We start from the raw sequence: 23,697 nt of genomic DNA on the forward strand, positions 1-23,697 counted from the left end.
GCCAAGCCTACCCAGGCCTCTCTGTTGAAGCAACTCAGCTACAGTTTTTGGTAGCACAAGGGAATTTGGCACCAACAAACCACAGCAGAGCACTGAGATGTAATGCTGTCATGCCTTCCCCCATCGACCACCCAACACCGATCCTCCAAGACGCACGTTGCTTGTGAACGGCTAAGTGTTGCTGTGATGCCAGAGAAGAGAAGGAAAGCTTTGGCACCTCGCATCCACACCTATTGACAAGAACAGAGCAGCACACAAAACACTTAGGGACAGAAGTAGCCAAGAGGCTTTGCTTCCCATTTCATTCACTTCTTGCTGTATCAGCAGTCCTACCTGCAGATCAATTTATTTTGTTGGGATACATCTATTTCAAATATAAGATACTTATCCAGAGATGTTCTGAAATTGGGGAAAAAAATGTTTTCAAGTCCTGCCCCCACCCCTGCTTCAGCCTGCCCCTGCCAGCAGCCTTGCTGGAAATCAGCAGGACTGGATGCCATCAAGCTGAGCCCACCGTTCGCCCAAGGATCCCAGATTTCCAGGCAGCTGGATTAGCAAGAGGGAAGAAACTAGGTGTGGGACAGGGGAAATATGGAAGGTATCTCACAATTTAGGGTAGCAGACTGGGGAGACAGAAGGAAAAAAAAAAAAAAAATAACCAAACATGCAGAGGGTTTTGCTTGGTTTTAGCTGTCACCAGAAAAGGGCATCCCGGTCCAGCACCCGCTTAATGTCAACTCTCCGGTGTGGCTTTAAAAAAAAAATATAAATATATCTGCGCTTTAAAGAACCAGCAAGCTACTGACGGGTGCCGTGCCCGGGGAGCGCACCCCCTTACAAGAAGGTCCCTGCTAGGGGCCAGGGGCACCCACGACTGCAGGGCAGGGCGGCTTCGGGGCAGAGGGGACCACCCGGACCCCCCCCCGCCGCCCGGTCCTACCTGGGCACCCCCGGTGGGTGCAGCCGAGGGGCCGGGCCGTCCCCTCCTCTTCCTCCCGCGAAACACCACGACCTCCACGGCCGGCGGCGCGGCGGGGGCCGGCGGGATGGCGGCGGCGCCCAGCTCGGCCCGCAGCTCCCCGAAAAAGTCGCGGGCTCCGCGCCGCCCGCCCGCCGGCTGCGGTCCCCGGCTCTCCTCCTCCTCCTCCGCCGCCGCCGCCGCGGCTCCTGCGCTCGCCTCGCCGTCCTCCGCGGAGCCCCGAGCGCTCGGCTCCTCACCTGCGTGCCGGAACGCGTACCCCGGGTCAGCTGCGCGCGACCACCGTCGCTCCGCTTCAGAGCGAACCCTCCCTCCCCCCAGCCCCCAGGGAAGGCCGCGGTGCCGCCGGCCCCGCTCCGCCCCGCCGGCGGCCCCGCGGCGCGGCCCCCGCTCACCCACCCAGATCGTAGAGGGCACCGAGCACCGCCTCCAGCCGGCGGCACGGCTCCCGCGACCCCATGGCTGCCGCGGGGCGGAAGGACGTTTGATCCCCGGCGGCTCCCGTCGCCCCCAAGATGGCGCCGCCCATCGCGCGGTCCCCCCGCCCTCCCCCGCGCCTGCCGCAACGCTCCGGGCGGCCCAACCGGGGCGGCGGGGGGCTATGGGCGCCGCGGGAGGCGGCCGCGGGCGGGAGGACACCGCGGCGGGGTAGGGCGGGCGAGCGGGGCGCGGGGCGGCGCGGCGGAGCTCGCAGGACCATGGCGGCGGCAGCGGCGGCGGCGGCGGCGCCCGGGCGGGCGCGGCGAGGGGCGCCCATGTACTCGGTAGGCAGCGGCGGGACGGGGGGAGTGGGGGGCCGCGGGGAAGGGGGCTGCCCGCCTGACCCCCGCGCCGCGCCGGTGCCGTTCACTCTGAAGCGGAGTGACGGCGCTTGGCGCAACCCCCACCCCACCCCCCAACGCCGATTGCCCCCCCCGGTTTGGGGCCCGGGGGGAGCGGAGGGTTTCTGCTGGGCGCGGGTCTATCGCGCACAACTCCCCCGGCCCTACTGCCCCCCCCCCCCCCCCCCCGTGGCGGGGCTGGGGGCAGGTGGCGGGGGCTGTGCTCTGCAGGGGCTCGGGAGGGGACGAGGTCTCTCCCGGGCCCCAACGGGGACAGGTAGGGGCCGAGCGGGAGCCAGGCGTTTCCCCTCACAAGTTCATCTTCCCCAGGCGCTGCGTGTCCCCCGGCCCGCTTCTCCTGCTTCCCCAGTACCTGTCGTGTCAGATGCGACAGGATCCCGAGCGCCGCTTCTCCCCTCGGATCCGCTGCGAAAGGCCAAGCGGCTTTAAAAACGCTCAGAAGCGGCTGAAACTCTGCTTTAGAGAGGTTTTGTCCGACAACCCTGCGACCAGGCCCGGCGGAGAGGCTGGCTGGGGCGGCAGGTGTCGGAGGGCAGGGGTGCTACGCGAGGCAGCCTCCGTGGCTGCGGTGCAGGACAGAAACCTGGCAGCGATGAGGAATTCGGTGCTCGAAAATTGTCAGGAGGTGGATTGGCCAAAGCGGGTTTTCCCGTGTTACATGGTGGAAATGACTTCGTTGACCTTGTTTTTTCCCCCTGCAGCTGCTACGCCAGCCTCAGACAAGGAGATTTGGGTGTGGGGTGCTGAACCCCCTTCTCTGCTTGCATTTGGAGGAGGGGACCAGGGAGAGAGGGAAACAGCTTCTGGTTTCGGTAGAGATTCCCAGACTTCTCTTCTGTGTCTCCTTGGCTGTACGCTGGTGTCGAAGAGCGTCATGAGCACCCTCGTTTTATTGCTGTCAAAGGTTGCATGGAAGCAGAGGAGTTCCACGCTCCTGCTGTTTTGCTTTTGTACTTCACCAATGTCACAGTAACGGTGCGTGTAACTGCATTTTCTGATGGCAGGGTTTCCAACGGCGTATCTTCTAAATGTGCTCTCTACCAGTCGGCGATTGAAACTGGAACAGCTTGGCTGTAATGTGTAAAAGCAGTGTTATTCTTCTTTAGTGGTTGGTAAAGTGTGTGTTCTGGCTCCCTCAGCAATACTTCAGGACAGGGCGTGAAAATAACCATTGCCATGGGGAGAAATCAGTTGTACATCAGATCTGGAAACACCAGATGAGGAGCAGTGGCAGAGAGGTGACTTTTCAACTGGCCGTGGCCTTTGCAAAACCCCGCTCGCCAGAGCCATGTTGGGGAGCGGCTGTAGCCGCGCGGTGACTGCTGATGTGGCTGACGCTACCCGAGCTGAGCGCTGGGTTTCTTTGTCTGGGCTTCGTGTAGTTGCACACTGCAGGGTTTAAACTTTGGTAATTGACATAAATGTTGCTTAGATTTTTCTGAGCCATGACTTGTCACGTACTGATCTAAGTAGGTGTATGCTTAGAGCCAGCTAGTAGTTGAGCTATCTTTTTTGCTATTACAGAGCATAATGGATTGGTTTTTTCTGTTTTATTTTTAATCAAGGGTGTTGATATAACGTGTCAATGGCAACAGATAGCTAATATAAACTATTTCCAGTCTTAACAGTTGTTAGGTTACTTGGCTCTTGCAAAACACCAACTAGTTGAAAGCTGTGGAGGAAGAAAGATTGAAAACTCTAATGCTAAACCGTACAGGAAAAAAACCCTTAAAGTTTTAAATGACTACGGGCCTGGGTTTAACACCTTGTATAGGATTGTTTTAAAAGTCCCTGGAGGGTTCGTTCTGCAGTTATTTTGGGACAATTGTCTAAACTACAGCAGTGGAAAGAAAAGTTAGACAATCTACCAAATGCTACTGTAGTAGGAGGATGGTATCCAAGTGTGACTATACTGTGTGGGGAAAAGATTATGAGAAGGTCAAACATTATAGCAGGATTTGTGTGCGCTGATGTTTGCTCTCTACTTACTTTAAATGTCAGCTGCTTTGATAGTGTTGCTGATGTGGCTGTGGTCAGCTGGCAGAGAAACCTGACTCCCTCTCCCAAGGTTGAAAACCCAGCCTCTGCTGCTGCTGGGCATTTTGCTTATCTCTTCCTGATGTTCTCCCACGTGTTTGCTGGCCAGGCTTTCCTCCCAGCACCAGAAAAGGTCACTGTAAGAGCCCATGAAGCGACATGTTTTATCCTTCATTATCAGACTGGTTCTGCACAGGTTGTATATAGGGAGAGGAGGCAGAATGAATAAAAGGGATGCCTGTGCTACCTTTCAAGTGATGCTGTAGAGGAAGAGACAAGCATTTTTATTTTTAGCGTCTTCTTCTAATAAATATGCTTGGTCATAACCAAAAACTTTTATATTTGTGTTTCATAGAGGCTTGCTCCAGTTGCCTTGCATGTCTGGTGGCTATTGCTGCTGTTTTGAAGTTCAGAGAAATACAATTTCAGTTTTGGAAAGACTGAGGGGTCATTCATATGAACTGTGGTGTTATAGGAGGTAATAGGAGACATCTCTCTCCAGCGCAGGGGATGCCTGCTGACTCAAGGGGAAGAATTTTGTCACCGAGGTTTCTGCAGCGGGATGGGTCCACAATTTGTTCTTGATGTACCGTTTTGCTGCTTAGCAGCGGTGTTGGTTACTCGGAGCTCTCTTTTTACCTACGTGTGCACCATATTGCATTTTGATCTTCACGTGGCTGATAATAAGGCTTTTCTGGTTTGTTCCTGCCTGGCTGTGTTTTATGTACCTTATATCCAAGCTTGGTGAAAGACAGCACGAATCACAAAGGTCCCAGATGCAACTTAAAGTAGCAGGGATTATTTTTTTGTGTTGATGACTGTGTTTTTATAATGTCAGTCATGGCATTGTCTTCATGCAGCTGTGAGAGGTGTTTTAGTTAACACCTATTAATCATGGAGAGGCTGGAGGCAAGGCACTTTAGCTTTCAAAGCCCAGGTGTTCTCTCAACTCCTTCCTGTTGGGCAGAATTAAGTAACATGTGGCATAGGGTGATTTGGGCATCTTTGCAGTTGGAAAAGGTTGGGGTTTTTTTGCTGGTTTTTTTTTTTTCCTTTTCTTTTTAGTTTCTTTCTGCAGCATTGCTCCAACCAGGTAATATTTGTTCATGCACTCAGAGTGTGGCATGCAGACACTATGGAAAGCTAAAAAGAAACCCCAAATATTGCAAAAGTATTGCATGCCATTATTTTGGTATTGTAGCCAAGCAGACCACTGAATAGCTCGAGACAGTGTCTCACTCTTTTTTTATATGTTCCCAGCAGAAAGAGCTCACATCAAAGAAAAGAGATGAGTTTGAAGATATCTTGGAGGAAAGACGATTGTCCAGTGACTTGAGATACGCGATGAAATGTTATACTCCTGTGATCTACAAGGGACTTTCACCTTGCAAGCCAAACGCTATTAAAAGTGCTGTTCTCCAGTCGGAGCAAGTTCAGTATGTTATCAAACAGGTGAGTCTGGACACGGAGCTAGCTGTAAGAGGAGGTAGACTGAACACAGCCAAGCTTTGTGTGGCAGCAGGGGGAAAAAAAGATTATTGCTGACCTTGTCAAACACGATAGCTGTAGTTTGAAACATGGTCCAATAAATCAGTAACTTCAGAGCCGTACTCTTTTGGCAGGAAAAACAAATACTGATTTGCCATGGAGTTGCCACTAAAGCTGTTAGATAGCTCGTTCATAAATAGTATTTTGGTTTTGCAGATACGACACTTTACCATCTAATTTACCTAATGTGCTTGACTTTTTTTTTTTTTCTCCTCCTCCTCCTCCGTTGTCCTCGCCACAGAGCAGCCCTGTGAAAGACATAAGCACTCTTTCTTAGTAGACGTTTTTGTACTTTGAGGATGTCTTGTAGGAATTTTATAGGTTAGTGATGTATTTATGAATCAGTCATAAATGCTACTTTCCCTAAAATGAGAGTTAAATTTCACAGAGAATTCTTTCAATTAGAAACACTGTTGAAGATATAACCAAATTTTTGTTTTAAGATGAAGGGCAGCTACTACTTTGTAATGAATAAAATATTTTGTAGTCAAACTGGCTCATATTTTACACTGTGTTGAAATGGCGGAAATAAGAGTGTGTGTTCGTTAGCAGAGTAACTATTTTCAGTATTCATGAAAAATAATTCCAGGCCAGTAGAAGCATATAAGATGTTTTGGTTAGTCCTGAGTGAGTGGCTACCATAAAATTTTTCTGTTTATTTTTTTTTAATGGTCAGTGTTACCTATGATATATCAAAATCTGTTACAATCTGACAAACGAAACCGTGTCCTACGAAGTAGTCCTGTTGCCATCATGAATTGCCAAGTAGTATGAAATCCAGAAAAATTAATCTTTCAACTTTAGAAACACTAAAACATTTACTGAAAGAAAATATTTTACATCAGATTTGAAAGAAAGGCATTTGTGTGATATTTTCTGAAGTGCTGCTTTTTTGATGGAAAATGATTTTGATGGGTATTTTCCTGGCTCGCGTCAAGTGGTTGAAGGGGGTTAGCAGACCTGCCATTGCAATCTAGTTATCAGCTTTGCACTAGAAATTACTGGAAGTATCTAACTGAGACTGTCTTGGGCAATATGCCCAACAGGCTATGATTAGTGTGCCTCCTGCCTGGGCAGAGTTTACACAGCTTTACAGAGGCATACTAGAATTTGTTCTTGTGACAAATCGCTGAGGTTACTAACGTGCAGTATGTAAAATTAAGTGCATTTGTTTGGTTTAGCTTGCTGTATGTGACTGGTCTGTTTTTTTGATTCCTGATTTTGGGAAGTAAGTGCTTAGCTCTGTAGTGGATGTGCACTTAATTCAGACAAGATCAACTGTGTGGTAGGCCTTTTCCTGGTGAATGAGAACAGTATCTCTCTCCCTAGTGAATAACAAGAATAATTTTTTGGCTTCCTAAGAGAGATTGATTTTCTCAGGCTCAAGTGGAAGCAGTTTTGGGCTTCTTTAAGTGGTTAAAATAATCAGTTATAGCTACATGTGGAAATACGCAGGATAAAGGATAATGCATTTAATAAAACAAAGTTGAACCAGTAGCTATGATGGTAAGGTGGTGTATGGAGGTAGGTTGGGGGGAGATGGATTTTCTCCTCTGTCTCAAAATAGAAATAATAAGTAAGCAGTGCTGGCCTCTAAACAGAGCCATGCTTTTTTGGAGGCTTTTTCTTCTGCCATTCCTCCTCTTTCCTCCTCCATGTTGAGCAAAAGGCATGTTCCTCATTCCATAACAGTAAAAGACTAACTTTTCAATTAAATAGTTCTAGATTCAAAGTATCAAATAGGAGGGACGACCGTTATTTAGGTCTGTTTTAAGAAACTTTAAAAGGGAATGTGCATAGCAACAGAAAAAAGATCATTGACGTGCAAAGTTGGTAAAGACGGTGCTTTGTATGCATTTCAGCTAGCCATTGCCAAAGTAATACGTTACAAAGAAATTGAAGCATGATAGGGCTGAGGTTCTTCAGTCAAGTCTTAAAATCTAACCCAAATGCACTTCAAAGATTTATGTTGTGAGATCTCTGCAAACACAGGTTTCATTTTACTAGTCAAAGAAAATCACACACAGCCTTCCTTAGACCAATAATATAGGAAATGTTCTTCGAACTTAAATCTCCTCTGAAGATGCTACAGGTTAAAACATTCAGATTGTGTGTTAGGGGGCAAAAAACTGTTGCACGCTCTCCCCCCCACCATTGACATCTGAGCTCATTCTTGATTTTGAACAGCTTTAACTTGGCTTTCTCTTGTTGGCTGACACTGAACAGATTCTGTATTATTAGATGCATGCCTGTCACATAAAATCAAATCTTGCTGACTATTGCAGTAGTTCTGCCATAACTGTTGTGGCACGTAGAATGGCGTGTGTGGGCAAGGAGAAGGGAACAACATCTGATTGCTATTTTGTTTGTTTTATTTCTCTTTAGTTAGCAAAAGAGATGGGAGAATCACCTGATATCATTCAAGAAGAAGCCATGGAAATCCTGGATGAGATGGGTCACAGTATGCAGTTAGGAGCTGTCAGATTTTTTGCCTTTACTCTGAGCAAAATATTTAAACAGCTTTTCCAGAGAGTTTGTGTGAATGAAGAAGGAATGCAGAGAGTGAGTACTGGTGGGGGGGGGGGGGGAAAACTATAAAAGTTATAATATTTTCATACCAGTCACTTGGACAAAGACTCTAATCTTCGCTCCAAGTAACAAATATGAAAAAGACCCTTTGAAAAAAAAGACTGCACTTGTGTTTATTACTGCACTTCTTAGTAAGTGTGGGGGGAAAGACAGATGATGTATAAGTATTTTAGAGGCAAACAGTCAGCAGGACTTTTTGTACATTTTCCAAATGCTTCCTATGGTAAGAAATACCATGAGTCAGTGATTCTGTTAGATCAGCTACTGAGAGAGTTTTTCTATCTGATATTATAAATCTAATAATGCATTTAGGTGAATTGGGGGTGAAAACCTAAAGTTATGTGGCTGAGTGGGTTCGCTGTTCTGCAAAACCTTCATACAGCTAAGAGTGGTGAAACATTGTGTGCCTCTGAGGCAGGAGATGCTTTAAGTTTGCCTCAGTTTCCAGGGGAGCTGTTGTCCCCCTGTTTCATTGCAGGATGCCGCTGTTCTGGAGGGTGCAATGCATTCCCTGGAAGACAGCAATGTCAGCCCTGACAGCCCCTATTGGGTTTCCCATCCCCATCAAAAGGGATTTGAATTAGACTATCATGTAATGAGGTGGCCCTGGCTTTTGAGTCCTGTGATGCTTGTGAACTACAGCCTGCTAGTCTGGAAACTACTGCTCCAAATTTCCTATGGTTCCATGCTGAAAAAGGTGTAGAGTATATGGACAGAGAAACCACCCTCAAACAAATCAGCTTCTCTCTGCTTTAAGCTCTCTGAAGGTCTGTATTTCAAATTTCAACAGTCAGTCTGTAAATATTGGAACAATATTGTTTGTGCTGGGTGTTTTTGGTTTTTGTTTTTGTTTTTTTTTTTTAGTTGCAACACGCCATTCAGGAGCATCCAGTTGTACTGCTGCCCAGTCACCGAAGCTATGTAGACTTTTTGATGCTGTCTTATTTGCTATATACGTATGACTTGGCTTTGCCTGTCATTGCTGCAGGAATAGGCAAGTATGTTCTTTTAACAGTGTTTTCAGGATTCAGAGAATTGGTACCAAGGGGTCTGGTAGTTGTGTTTAACTTCTGTTCCAAATATGTCTCGTTAAAACCTCTTTGGGCGAGATGCTTACGGTGCCTGAAAGCTTCTCATCGGTGCTCAGTCCAATCAGAGGTGAATTTCTTCATAGCAAGTTTGCCCAAAAGTACCCCATCTGTAGACCCAAGGCCAGGGCAAAGATAGGTGTTGTGAAGAAGACTTCTATATTGCTTTTTTGGCCTGGGAACAGGCAAAAACTTGCCCAAGAGCTACTGTGTATACAGAACCTTTTGTGATACTTTATACAGTTTTAAGTGCAGTCACGGTAGCCAGATATGAAGTGCCAGTCACCTCGTGCTTGTTGCTGATGTGACTGATTCCCTTGAAGCATTGGCAGAACTCTGTTATGTGAAGTGCTGAGAGCAGAGCTGGCTGGGAAACAAAATTTCACATCAGAGGTCACGATTTTGGATGCACTTAATTCTAAAGCAGATGAAGCCAGTATATTTGCGGGAAATGATTCTTGAAGACTTTAACAGTAAACATCTTCTGAGTTAAAGTGCTTTTTGAAGATCCAGACTCTGGCAGCACTTAACTGAGAAACCTGATCTTGGAAGTCTTGGGTATCAACCAGGTCTTCTAAGCAGGCAGACAACAACCTCGGGTCTGGTGCAGCACTGTAATGCACACAGGCAAGCTAGCAAAGATCTGGGAACCTACTGCTCTACTGTATTCTACTTTTCCAGTCAAGCGGTTAGGAAGACCAGTAGAAAATCAGCAGAAGCTGGGAGAACGTGCTTGCTAGGGAAGACGAGATTCTGCTGGTCTTTGAGTCCGTGGTATCTTGCCTCTAGGTGATGTGGGTTAGATTCTGGTGAAGTCAGAAGTTGATGTCTTGTAGCTGCCTTGATCAAGGTGTTGCAGCTGCTTACCTGTCACATATTGTTCAGAATCTGGTCACATGCTGTCATTGGTATCGGTGTAATCCTTTGCTGACTTTTGGATTAGAGCCTTTTTGAGTTTTGGACCTCAAAACAGTATCTTAAGATACTATTAGTTTAGCTTAGAGGGATTTTTTTAGTGGTTAACATTTTTTCATGTGTTTTGGGTGTTTTGGGGTCAAAGTTCTTCAGAATTAGGGGCTTGCAGCTTACTGCTGCATGTGTGTATTATTTTCAATGCCTCTGGAGAAAACACAGTTCTCTATGGTTGTAGTTGTATTTACTGCATATTGTGTTAGAGGTTCACAAGATGTTGTTTACAAACTCACTCTCAAAGTGGTACTTGTGCTGAGTGGAGAGGCACTCTCCTGATACAGGTGGTAAGTGCCTCTGCTTTGTTAGTTATCGACTGGCTTCAAGTAGCATACGGATAGATCTATGGGGATTAGCTAAGGGAACGTAAACAGTTGCCACTAACACCAGAGTACATGCTCATACAGTACTATAGTGGGAATCTATCTGGTGCTGGGATTGTGTTTCTGTCTCAGGTCTTGGGAGCAAGTCTGATTAGAGGTGCAGAGCTGGTGAGGTGGTGTAGGCGTGAGGTTCGTGAAGGGATGCGTTTCAGTGCCGGTTTATGGGGTGGGGAGAGGCGTTGGGCATGCAGCTGGCATCCTGCTTGGGAGGTTGAGTATGCGGCAGGAGGGTGGAAGTAAGGGAGGGGATAGAGTCTATGTTGTGGTTAGAGAGGGAGGGTAGTAGGAGAGTAGGAAAAAGATGGACCTCTGTACATGGGAAGCTCTGACAGCTGCTATTGCTGCCCAGGGTCCTGTAGCCAATTTCTTTTTATCTATTTTTCCTTCTCTCTCTGTATCTCACATATATGTGTGTCTGACGTATGACATCTTCAAGGCAGTCATTGTCAGCGTTGCAGCTGCACATGTGAATTTATTTTACTGAGTGAATATCTGTTCTCAAGTGTTTCATGGAGTGAGGTGGCAAGGAGGTTGAAGTGGCATGTGGCCGGCTGCTGTGTAGACTCATTTTAAATGCTTCCCTAAGAAATATGTTAATGTTAAGTGTTTCCTGGTTTTGACAAGTTAAGTGTTGACTGTCATTGCTTAAAACTAGAAAACTATAAAAAATTTTAGCTGGTTTGGTGTACACCTCCCAATGCGATGAGTCAGGATCATGAATGGTATAGTGTAGTGTAACTGGTCAGTTAATTTCTGTGTCTTCTGCGATACATTCAGTGGTAACTGATCCTTCTGCAGATGAGTGAGACAATGTACTTCAAAAATGTAGTCTTTATTAGGGTTGAAATCTGGCCATCTAAATAATGAAAATAAATTGCTCTAAGTGAATGCTGCTTACACAAAAAAAATTGAAAGCATATTATGCCATTCATGTTTACATAAGTCTTGGTAGACAATCTGAAGCAAATAAAGGTATTTGCAACAATAGAATCCTTGAAAGAGATCTTCTTTATTCTGGTAATTGAATCAGTGTATTAGAGAAAGTAGTTGATTCTGCTGGCTGATATTAATCAATAAGTTTTCTGTGTGTGGTTTTGGTTTTTGTTTCATTGTTTTTCAGATTTCCTAGGAATGAAAATAGTTGGTGAGCTGCTACGAAGGGCAGGTGCCTTTTTTATGCGACGTTCCTTCGGTGGGAACAGACTCTACTGGGCAGTGTTTGCTGAATATGTAAAAACGATGCTAAGGGTAAATAAATTACTGAACTCTCAAAATGTACGCCTAAGAAATACTTTGTTGGAATGATTCACGTGAAATACGCACAATGTTATAGCTATGTGATTGAAAGTCTTCAGTGGGATCTGATTAAATGTGTTTTACCTCAGAATTGCTGTAGGTGAAGAGCATGCATGCACTCTGTTGTTGTTATAGTTCAGCAGTAGGTGGTAAACAAATTGCTGCTCATCAGTGCTTTGGATCATGTGCCCCTATCTCATGACAGATACAATATTTTCCTTAATTTAACTATATGGTGTGGCAAATACAATGGATGAATATAGGCTTAGAGATTACTGAAGTTAGACATGCATGGCTTCCATTAAAAGAAACTTACTTACATTTTAAGTACTTAAAATTATTTGTGGGCAGTAAAGAAGAAATGTTTTTATTTTTCTGACCAGCTTTTTTTGTTTTGTTTTACTTTTGAAGAGTGGCTATGCCCCAATTGAATTTTTTCTTGAAGGGACTAGAAGCCGCACCGCCAAGACTCTGACTCCAAAGTTTGGTAGGTTTGTTGAAAACTCGGAACTTTTTATGATTATTAGTGCTTTCATTAGTTGCTATGTGCTTCTTAAGTTCTTCAGACACAAGGGCTTTTAAAGTGATGGGAAATTGGTGAGGTCTGTCAGAGTAAGGAGAACACTATGGTTGGAGTTCCAAGGTCATACAAAGAACGGCAATACGTGTCTCTTGCACTCTACTGCTTTCTCTCCCTTTGCCCCATTGTGTACTTAATTGCATAACTCTTCACCCTCTTCTTTCTAGAAAACAGGCATCCCCTGACCAGCAGAGAAATATTGTAAGCTAACTATAAAAGTAATGGGGAATCTTTAGAATGAAGATGCTGTGTGAGCGCAGAGCAGTGCTGCTGAAAAGAGCACAAATAGCTGTCCAAACGCATTGCTTACATTTACCTTCTGTTTTAAAGCTTGGGCAATGTCTTCTGCTTCTGCTTGCTTGAAGAGAGAACAGGCACAGTGCACACCTATTAGCAGTTTCTAAAATTTGAAGATATCTTTTTCAAAGTTAAATTGCAGTTGCTTTTCCCTACTTGAAAAAGACAAGTGATTCACTGGGTTTTTTTCTTCTTTTTTTTCAATTTGCAGGTCTTCTCAGCATTGTGATGGAACCATTTTTGAAACGTGAAGTCTTTGACACGTACCTTGTTCCCATCAGCATCAGTTATGAGAGGATATTAGAAGAATCTCTCTATGCATATGAACTCCTAGGAGTTCCAAAGCCCAAAGAATCTACATCTGTATGTAAATTCCTTAAGAACAGAACATAGGTGGATGTATACACACCCTGTAGCACCAAAATTTGAGTTTTGCTTTTCCCATTTTCATAGGGGTTGTTAAAAGCCAGAAGAATCCTCAGTGACAATTTTGGTACCATACATATCTATGTTGGCCAGCCGGTATCACTTAGAACCTTGGCATCTGGGAGAATCAATCGGTGCCCATACAATTTGGTTCCCAGGTACCACATCTTTCCATGGTGTATGCACAGGAAAAGCATTTGTTTAGTCCTCACCTATGTAAAATAATTAAGATGTTCTCTTGTACTTTGTTTGCAACCTTCTCTCACTCTTCCCCCATCTGACTATTTAGACTGCTGAACCTGCTTTGTCTCAGCAGAGGCTTATCATGCTTGTGACTGGGTGTTGCTGAAACAGGTTGTTACTTGGGTAGCTTCGTACTGTGTCGAGAAGATGCCATTTTAAAATTTAATGATGATGCATGAGCTAGGCAAACCTCTGTTTTCTGCGAATTCGGTGTTCTTGCCACTTAAAAATTCTGCCTTTCTCTCCCTTCTTGCTTTATTACGGCAAACTGTTACGTGATCATGTGCCAGGGAGCTGTGTCTATGACTGGATTGGGTGGCTTTTGCAATTTGTTATATAACGTACATGTTATATATATACATATGTATAACATGCATATTTTTTCAAGATAACAAGTGTGCAGCATCAATACAAAGATCTGTGTTTCAAATACTGTCATGAAGCTACTGATGTTTTGCTCTGTACTTCTGTTCTACATACATAGCACAGAGATAGAATCACCCTCCAGATGCTAGGTGCTGTAAAGTAGTTATGGATCTGGGAGCAATAAGGAAGAAATAAGGAAGGGTGTGATTTATATTCCAGTTTTTGGAGCTCTTTACCTTGAACTGCATTGTTCTTTTCAGGCATCTTCCCCAAAAGCCATCTGAGGATATCCAAGAATTTGTCAGTGACGTAGCTTATAAAATGGAGCTCTTGCAAATAGAAAACATGGTTTTGAGCCCGTGGGTGCTAGTTGCTGCTGTCCTGCTCCAGAATTTGCCAGCCATGGATTTTGAACTTCTAATAGAAAAGACCCTGTGGCTTAAAGGCTTAACACAGACTTTTGGAGGATTCATTGAATGGCCTGGTATGCAGAGAAAGTGTTATTTCTATTCCTTTTGTTGCTTATGAAGGATAACTTACATTTCTGTGGAAGCAGTGTATGGTGACAGCTTTACAGACTATTTTCCTCAGAGTTGTAAATGGATTTTAGGATATGCAAAAAATGATGCTAAAACCTGACAGGTTTTGACTTAGCCTGTGGAAGATAATACTTTGAAAAACAGTTAGGTGGAAGTGTGGAATGAGGGGGAAATTATAAGGTACTTGTATTAGAGTACTGAGATTTGCCTAGTGTCTATCTTTCTGAATGCTATGTAAGTCACAGGCAACTACCTGATCTGCAGCAGTTAACTTGGTGTAATGCTATGTTTATTGCTTGGTATTGACTATAGTGTAAGTTGTTACTGTGGCAAAGAACTAGTGGCAACAAATGGGTAAGAGAAAATCAAAACTATAAGTTGTCTATTCATTTTTAAATTTCACTTTAACCCCAGAAACAGTGATGACTTGGGGAGAAGGCTTCCTTGGTGGTTTCATTTATTTATTTATACACACGCATACACTCTTTTTTATATATATAATGTATATGTATATATTGGTTGCTGAAAGGTTGATTCTCCTTCCAAACTTTCTTAATAATTGTTTTAAACTTCTCTCTGTGAGCCAAGGTGACACAGGTAATTAATTTTAGAGCCTCAGGACATAAGTGGTAAAGTTAGCAAAGAAAAATAATGTGTAATGCAAGTACATTTACCATTTCACTGTAGGTAGACTTAAACCATGGGTCTTTGCTTTTGTAGTCATGTGCATAATCAAGGATCCCTCTCACTACTGCAATAAAGAAATAGGAGCAGGCTACAGTTATAACAGAACTCTGTCATTTCTGGGAGAAAACCACTTCTCCTTTCAGAGATCTGCACTGCAGTGAATGCAGACAAGGTCTGCTCCTGCTAGACTGGTAAAAGGAAGAATTTCATGGCAATATTTAAACATCATTTAGAATCTTACTGCACAGTAAACTGAAAAGCATACCACACTTGGGTTTGCTTATTTATTTTGTGTATTTTCTTACCAACAATGAATAAGCTTTTGCTTTAGTAGAGTTGTGGTCAGGGAATAGCAAATAGGCGTGGTAATGAAATAGAGGAATGACAACAACTGAGCAGATTTTGTTGGAGTGTGCTGGCGCCGCTCTAGGCATCAGTTATACAGAAACAGGGTTTGTTGTTTTGGATTGTCAATAATTTGAAAGAATAAATACATTTTAAAGGCTAATTTGGTGATGTCACCAAATCAGCAACTACATGTGTCCATTCTTCTGACTCCAAACAGCTAGTTGTTTGTGCCTTTGTCTTGCTAGTTGGTTGTTACAGGCAGAACATTCGCTTGGCTGTTAGAAATTTTATATTAAAAACAGGAACTGCAAAGTGACTTGCTCAGACTTCTGCTTCTTATTATATTGGGAAACTTGGGAGCTTTTGCAAAAATGGAACAAAGTAGGCTGGAGGAGCAAGTAAGATGCAAGGAGATTCTATGTGAAATCTATGTTAAGGGGAAAGCATATGAAATTTTAATTTTTTTTTTCTGTCAGATGCTATATTGATTTTATATGCTTGTGGTGCTGTGAAGATGTAAAGTGTATTTTAATGTTCAATAAGAAGGTTTTATTGCTTCTTTCCTTGCTTGCCAAAGAGTTCACATTTGATGAAGGGAATGTTTTGGTAGTGTTTAAAGTGTAAGGTATTTTAAAAAGGTGAGTGAGTGTATTTTCACAACTTGAGATGCTGCTCTTTATCTGAATAAAGTTTGTGGTGTGTCACACTGATAAAAAAGCTTGACCAAAGCCCACAGGTTTGTGAAACTCATGCCTGCCTTTGAAGAACTTTGTTGTTTAAAAACAAAACCAAAAAAACCTCTGAAACCGCACACTTGCTTTAGGCATTTTAAAAGGATTGTCTTATGAAACAAGAAGAGATTTGAGTTTAAGTACAGTCTGGTTTCTCTTTGAGCAGGTATATTATGTAACGATACTTACGTCAGGATTTATTTAAGCTTAATTTGGGATGAGGCCTTCCTTGTATATGACAGTTGAGGAAAAACATTATGAAGACATGCATCTGTTCCAAAACTTGTAGTGTCAGAAAAGCCTAAGCAAAAGTATGGTCTCCATTTCCTTACTGATGAATATATCTGTCAAACAGATCTATCCTCTTTTATCTGAAGGCTCAGAACACTTCTTCCAGAGATGAAGTATTTGTCATTGTTAGCAAGTAGAAGAATTTAAAGTGCTTTAATTACAGAAATGTCTGAAATTTGTTCTCTCCATCTCATACTATGCCTAGGCTGCCCATTCCTGGTATGGATTATTTTAGAACATCTCGCTAACTGAGTGTTTGGGGTAATAATCGGTCTTCAGTGATAAAACTTAATGAAATACTGGTGCATTTTAGGCTGTTTCAATAGTTATGTTCCCTTTTGCATCTTCCTGAGCATTGTGTTTTCCTGACAGATAACCTGTGTGCCAGAAAAGCAGTCCTATCTGGCCTCACCCTGCATGCCAATATTGCTCGCCTTGTCAATGGCCACGTGGTCCTTAATGACAAAGGGGTGGAAGATGGAGCTGTAGGGGAAATCGTCTTTAAGCGTGCTCTGGCCATCCTCATGTGTGCCACCTACAGAAACCAGCTGCTGAACGTGTTTGTGCGTCCATCTCTGGTGGCAGTTGCCTTGCAGATGACACGCAGCTTCAGAAAAGGTACATTTGGGTAGCTCTGAGAGTCCACTTGCTTTGCTTCTTGCGCTGTCAGATGTGAGAGGAGCACAAGGTTCCTGTGACAGCTAGTGGGAGCTATCTGAGACTGTTAGACTGGATAAGTTCCCATGGCATAAGGTGGATGTGTTGGGAAGGGACCGGCGTGTTTTGCTTGCCTTTTTTTGTTTGTTTACCCTTTGATACTTTTGAAAGTAAGTATATTCTGCTGAGAGGGCAGGGTTAAGATGAGCTGATCCTGGTTCCTAAGTGTCTTATTTTGTTGGCGTTTAGCAGACCAGCATTTTAGGTCACAAATTACACACGGCTCACTTGCATACGGTGCAGCCAGTTTTCAGTCTTTCTTCTCTTCCCACTACTGTTTCTGAAGTATTTTAGCATTCTCCAATACTTGGCTCTTAAAGAAACTTCTCAGAATACATAACCTTAGTTTTGTTCAGCATCTAATTATGTGGTTTTTAATGCATGTTCTGAGAAGCTACAACGCCCTGCTCTTTCCTTTTGGTAACAATTGAATCAAGTGCTTTGAGTACTTGCCGTTTTGTTGTGGTTGCTGCTGTATATGTACGTATGCTTTTAATGTCAAGTCCAAATTTTATTTGAAGTAGGTACTCTCTCTATAATAAGGAGTAAATGGCTTTTCACTTGCATGTTTTAAATTATGTTTTTAAACAACAGTACTTTACAATATGTTGTTTCAGAGGAAGTCTATAGCTGCTTCAGCTTCTTGAGAGATGTTTTTTCTGATGAGTTCATCTTCTTTCCTGGCATTTCATTGAAGGTAAAAACATCCTTTATACAAAAATACTGATAGTCAGTAATGCAGCCAACTAAAATAGCATCTGATTTCAGGGCTCTGCGAAACAAGTGCTTTGTGATAAACACCTACAGTGATATCGACTTGATCTGTAAGTGGGAGGAAGAACTTAAAAGGGGGTCATTTGATTAGTTGCAAAACATTGTCTGAATCCACAAGGTTGCATATGCATTCTTTCCCCCCACCCCCCTTCCAGTAAAAAACTAAAAATCCTGAAATCGCCCAAGTCTGAACTATTAAAATGAACTGTAGCAGAAGTTTGGCTTTTCTGCATAAAGCTACCAGTCTTCCAGCACAACTATAACAATATATGTAAAGCAGTCTTTTAAATGAACTGTAAATACTGTCCTCTTGCTCTACAGTTATGAAAGAGACCTTAGGCTGTGAAGAAAAAAGTGTTAATGTAGATTTAATTGAAGTCTATCACAGAGTGGGTATGTTCTGTCAGTGCAGAAACAAAACGGGAATTCTCATTGAGAGTACACCAGGATAATTTTTTCCTAAAAGCTCTTGTATACTGTGTAGCAGAGGGGCACTGCTGCTCTTTCAGAAAGTTAAACTATAGGTATTATACCAAATAATGACCAACCATTGTATGCCCTTGTTATCTTTGACAAATAGAGTATGCAATTCTAAATTTAAGTACCTATTGTCCTCTGGTTGATTATACTCCTTCTAGTGCAGCTGTGATCACTTGTTTTGTGTAGCTCCATGTGTGTGGTCTGTGATGGCAGGGCTACCAGAGAACTGTGCCAACACCCAGCACCTCATCTGTTAAAGTACGCCTCTGTACCTACCTCTCCTTGACTGCACAGCATGGTGGTATCTTCTGTAGTGTTTACACAATGGCTAGTGTTCCTCTTATACCTCAAACTCTGAAGGTTTCGATGTTCCTGTGCGTTAGTAAACTTTTTTTCTTATATTTTGATGGTTCATGGTTGAGCCCTTTCAGCTTTCTATTACTGGCATTTATCTCCTGTAGATTCATATAGTACATCGCGAGCACTATGAGGAAAGTGCTTATAGTAAAGCCTGATGTAAATTTCTGCAGCCAAAATCTGCAGAGTTGAGGCGATGCAGCCTGTGAAGGTTTTTGAAGGGAGAACTTTCCTAATGGCATAACAGTGTCCCTCTTAGAGTCTTATGGAAGCTTTAGCCGCATGCTATTTGCTTGAAAAGAGCTTCCCCCCCCCCCCCCCGCCCCATACAACCATTACTCAGACAAAGCCAATATTGTTCCTGCATACCACCTTCTTACAGGGCTCAGTATGTCTGCGTGCTCTCCTAACACAGCTGGACACAGGCAAGCTGTGAAAACTGCAGGCAGCACTCTGCTCTCTGCAGGACTTGCTGTGTCAGTTTGTACACATCCTGCTGGGTTGGAGCTGGCTCTAGTCCAGCCAGCTTGAAATACAGGCGAGCACAAGTTTATTAGTAAAAAAACTGGTTCAGCGTCGTACCAAATATAAACTGGTAAGTCCACGTGTAGTTTTTATTTGGATTTAAAACTGATTAACTGTGATTTTTATCAATGCTAAGGCCAAATATCTCATGGTGATATTTGTGATCTTTCCTGCGTTATTCAAGACTTGGAACCATATTAAAATCTCATAGATTTTTATATAGAGGAGAATTGGGCCTTTTTTTAAAGGCTGATTGGCAGTGTTATGTTTAGTTTTCATTGTTAGCAATTGTTGCCTCTTGCAGATTTTTTTTAAGTACCAAAACCAAGCAGGGAACAGGAAGGTGACTGTCTTATGACTGACTTTACTGGAGTCAAATGAAATAGTTTTTTATGTTAAGGGATCTCTTAGCAACCCACCCCTCTAGTCATCCATGTGTCTGTCATGTCTGTGTCCCATCCCCTCATGTTCTGTATGTGTGTGTGTGTGGTGTGTGTGTCCCTCGCCTTACACTGGTATTGGCAGTAAAATGGTTTTTGTCATTGACATTTCCATAATGTGTAACTTTTGGCCATTGTGTTGTCTCTTTTGTAGAGAGCAGGTCAGTGAACTGTGTTATCATTTATTGCAGACAGTGGGCATGAGATAAAGGCAAACCCTGACTTTAAAAAATAAATAAATAAATAAACCCACAGAAAAAACCCTAAACCAGGCAACCTGACCCTATTCTGACAAAATCCTGAGGGACCTCAGGCTGGCTGTTACCAGAGCCGCTTTCTTTGCTCCTAGGCCCGTTGTGGATCGAGATGCTGCTGTGTTTAAGAACATGTTCCCACTGCCTTTTTATAAAGGTATTTCTGGGACATAGGAAAATTTTGGTTCCAGTCTCTTGAGAACTGAGTTCAGAAATGGAAGTGGTGTCCCGTTGTCTGGGTTTTGTTGTTGATTTTGTGGGGAAAGGTAGCTGCGCTTACGGTAGATGTTAAAATTTCGGTTATGCTTCTCTCTCCCAGGATTTTGAGGAAGGATGTTTTCTACTCACAAAATGTGATGCCATTCAAACAAGTCAACAGGAAATCTACCCTACCGACAAAGGAAGTGTTATAGTATCTTTCTTGTCAGCTATGTTCAGACCTTTTGTGGAAGGTTATCAGGTATGTGTTCTTCAGAAAATTATCTTTTTTCTCCTGTGTTTTATAGAAGAAACTAGGAGAGCTATGATACTTCTGCAGGATAAATAGTGACTGTTTTTGTGGCTGGAGCGTGCAAGAGTTGAGAAATAGCAGTAATAAATATCTTAAACACCACCTTCTCCCCAGGATCCTGATTTTTAGCTTTTGGCTCAGACTTTTCCAATTGACTAAAGCAGTAACTACCTTGTAATGTGGTGGCCCGTTGTGGGTTTATGAGCTTAACAGGGAGTGTGCTGCTTACCTGGTTCATTGGTCTTGTGTAATTCATTTTATGTAGGCTGTCCTGCCAGGTGCAGAAATGAGTTTGCATGTCATATCTGATAGCTTTTTTGGGAGTCATTAATTGCATCCATATCTCTTTAAATTCTTTTGGGTTTCCAAGGTTTTAATAAGACTAAACACTTTCATTCTTGTAATAAGCAATGTATACAAAAAACAGGAGGCTAAAAATCTCAGCTATGTCAGTGTAAGATTGGTGGGACTGTAGGCATTTGAACCTAGTGGAGTCTGTTAATGATCTGGTGTAGGACTTGGGCTGAACTGCACTGATTTGCCCAGTTTTTACCATCTGTAAAACAGGTATTGCTTTAAAAAAATTATACTGTTTTTGTTTGTGAGAACAGGAATGTTAAATTAATGTCTAAGGTAAGTATTATAGTAATACCGAACCTTATTTTAATATCAGGATTCTCGTGCTTGTGAAACAGTAATAAAAATTTCAGAAGCTCTATGTAATGATACCTTTTGAGTTCCTCTCCTACAGTTTTCAAAGTGGAAGAGGATTACTGACCTATGAGGACATGTCTGTTTGTAATTCATAACAAGCTGACAATCAAAAGGAAAGAAGTGCTAATTTTTTTTAAAATGTTAGTTAATTTTTAGATACCTCTCAAAGGAAACAAAAGAAGCCTTTACCGAGAAGCAGTTGATACCTGGAGTCCGCAACTTTGTTTTTCAACTTCTTGAGAAGGGTGTGTACAGCCATTACGCAATAAGGTTTTACAAGTGTAGCTGTTAATAGACAGTGATAAAACTTTTAATTGTGTTTCTGCTTTCTCTGTAGGGAACACGCAGTGTTATGAAGCACTGTCTTCTGACATGCAGAAAAATGCCTTAGCAGCTCTTGTGCAACTAGGTGCAGTGAAGAAAAAGAAAATGTAAGTAACATTGGCTTTTTGGTGTATTGAAGTCAGCTTGTGGTCTTGCTGGCAATTCTTAATGATTGAGCTATTAGTATGAAGCAGAACAGCAGAACCCCGACTGCCCGAACACCAGTCAACTGAAGGTTGATTGGATTTACTCGAGTCGCGGTGAAGACCCAGGTAGTTCCTTTCTGTACACATTGTAGGAGCAGAATGGCACCCTGTCACAGTGGAGACACTCCTGTGGGACCCAGCAACAAAATTCATTAACTCACTAGCAGGCTGCTTCTGCCTCCCTTTACCTTTTGGTTTTCAAAATTTCTCCCAAGGCTTTCATAAGCAAAGAGAACAGTCCTGCTTATTTTTAATAGAAGGGTTACTCTGTGTGTTAGAATGAGCCTCATCAGGCAATGTAAGCAATAATTGGGGATACTGCTGATTTTGGGGGGGGTTCAGCACTGACATCTCAAAGCAATTTAACTGAAAGCTTAGTCATTAAAGTCTTTTAACACAGTTCATAGTTTATAGGCCTAAGATTAAAAACCAGCTATTGTTATACAAAAATACAGTGACATGCGTTTCCTGTTACCAAATTAATTTGTGTTGTGGTGCTTCTTACTGTATTTAAAAGTATAACCATGGAAGTCCCTGATACAAGTCCCCACATTCTCTTGAGTGTTTCACAGAACGTAGTTGGCAGCTGATGACCCTGAGCTATTTTCTTATGCCCTGTTCAGGAAAGGAATTGGTTAAGGTTTGTAGTGCTCTTGGAAAGTGCACAAAGTACTGTTGTTATGTCCCCTGCCCTCTCACAGTGCTAAATAGATGTCTATAGCTAAATTCCCCTTTCAAGTAAAAGGAAAAAATCGAGTGCAGCAGAATTTGACATCAGCTGAAGATCTGGTTCCGTTTCAGCGAGATAGTCATGAAAATTATATGATTGAAAACATACAAACGTTCTTTTCCTGCAGTTGTCCCTAATAAAAATCAAGGGAAGAGAGAAACATGGGGACTGTGAACAAGGGGAAGGATAAAGAAACCATAACTGTCCTTGAGTACAATCTGCTTAGAAGTCTGCCATGTCCTTAAAATTAATATGTATGCTGGTAGGATGAAAAATATGATGTAGTTACGAAAATGTTTAATTCAGATTATTTGTATAGCAATGACTGGAATAAGAAATATTCATTCAAGAGACAGGTGTGTTTTCTTTCAACTGTAGGTCCAATGGATTCACTTACAATGTAAATCAAGAGGCTGTTAATAAAATCCTGGACATGTTTGGTAAGTTTTCTCTAATTAATTTGAAGAGAGCTTCTCAAGTTATAAATTACTTTGGACAATACACGCACATTAGATCATTAGATGTAGTGGTTTTTCCCTAGTAGTTCCTTAGATTTATCTGTATAAAAATCTTAGTGATTTTTTTTTTTTTTTTTTAACAATACTTTCTCTGGTGTCATTAACTGCAGCATTGATCTCCCTACTTTATTTGAAATAGTGTGCAACCCAATGACCAGGGAAAATAAAGCAAGAAGTAGTTTAATGGAGTGGTATTTGCAGCATTTTGATGATAAGCGTTTACTGGTTGGTTTGTTTTTTTGCGTCAGACGCCAGGATACCTGTACAGAAACCTGTAGCCGCACGGCTCTAAGCGGTTCGTGATGCTGTGACGGGATGTAAGCGCCTGCTGAGAACACCGACCACCACCGACCGGAGCAGGGGCCGGAGCAGGCGAGCTTCCCCACCAGCCCGGGAGGCGGAGGGAGAGGTGTTCTCCCTCACCGCTTAGAAACTGCTGCCGCCGAGGGTTAGAGCTGTATTTGTATCCTCACCGTGTATTGTTTTTTATAACAGATTAAGCATCGGTTTTCGTTTGGTTTTTTTTTTGATAAATATTTAAAGAGATGCGCACAGTAACGGCTACTTAAATACGTTTTTCTAGACTTGTAACGAGGAATGTGATCGGTTTCAAATATTTCATGGATGTGAAAATGTAACAGGGAATTAGAAGACTTGCTATTAAAGTTAATGTTTAGAAAAATACATTGCTGGCTGGCTAAATGTAAGATAAGGCCCTTACGAAGGAAGAGCACGAATCAAATCTCGCGCAATGGCCACAAATGCTAATTGTGCTTCTTTTTTTTTATTTTAAGGCAACTTGGAATTAACTACTTTACGAATGTTCTATTTAAAAACTGAATTAAAGCAGCGTCTTCAACGTGTTTGTTATCTCCCCCCCCCTCCCCTGACTGCGCCGTCCGCCCTTC

The 23,697-nt window shown here is 42.9% G+C and overlaps 1 protein-coding gene across 2 annotated transcripts; it reads left to right on the forward strand.

Moving 5' to 3' along the window:
- Positions 1–1,463: 1,463 nt before the first annotated feature.
- Positions 1,464–23,648, forward strand: GNPAT (glyceronephosphate O-acyltransferase). 2 transcript variants are annotated; one of them, XM_052805867.1, is made up of 16 exons: positions 1,464–1,743; positions 5,119–5,310; positions 7,792–7,968; positions 8,860–8,989; positions 11,556–11,683; positions 12,143–12,218; positions 12,820–12,971; positions 13,062–13,192; positions 13,904–14,127; positions 16,612–16,857; positions 17,574–17,653; positions 20,106–20,246; positions 21,157–21,256; positions 21,349–21,442; positions 22,650–22,711; positions 23,038–23,648. In XM_052805867.1, exons 1-16 carry the CDS (start codon positions 1,495–1,497, stop codon positions 23,079–23,081), a joined length of 2,226 nt encoding a protein of 741 aa, XP_052661827.1. In that variant the 5' UTR covers positions 1,464–1,494; the 3' UTR covers positions 23,082–23,648. The 2 variants fall into 2 exon arrangements, with proteins under 2 accessions (XP_052661827.1, XP_052661828.1); XM_052805868.1 differs by having other exon boundaries at positions 5,122–5,310.
- Positions 23,649–23,697: the final 49 nt, after the last annotated feature.

This window comes from Harpia harpyja, chromosome 13 (assembly GCF_026419915.1).
Source record: "Harpia harpyja isolate bHarHar1 chromosome 13, bHarHar1 primary haplotype, whole genome shotgun sequence".
Lineage (NCBI taxonomy): Eukaryota > Metazoa > Chordata > Aves > Accipitriformes > Accipitridae > Harpia > Harpia harpyja.

What these genes read in the sequence shown, in the direction of transcription:
- GNPAT (XM_052805867.1), top strand. Translation starts at nt 1,495, where the DNA reads ATGGCGCCGCCCATCGCGCGGTCCCCCCGCCCTCCCCCGCGCCTGCCG. An exon ending in TTCAGTATGTTATCAAACAG is followed by an intron (nt 5,311 to 7,791) that starts GTGAGTCTGGAC and finishes ATTTCTCTTTAG; the next exon opens with TTAGCAAAAGAGATGGGAGA. An exon ending in GACTCTGACTCCAAAGTTTG is followed by an intron (nt 12,219 to 12,819) that starts GTAGGTTTGTTG and finishes TTCAATTTGCAG; the next exon opens with GTCTTCTCAGCATTGTGATG.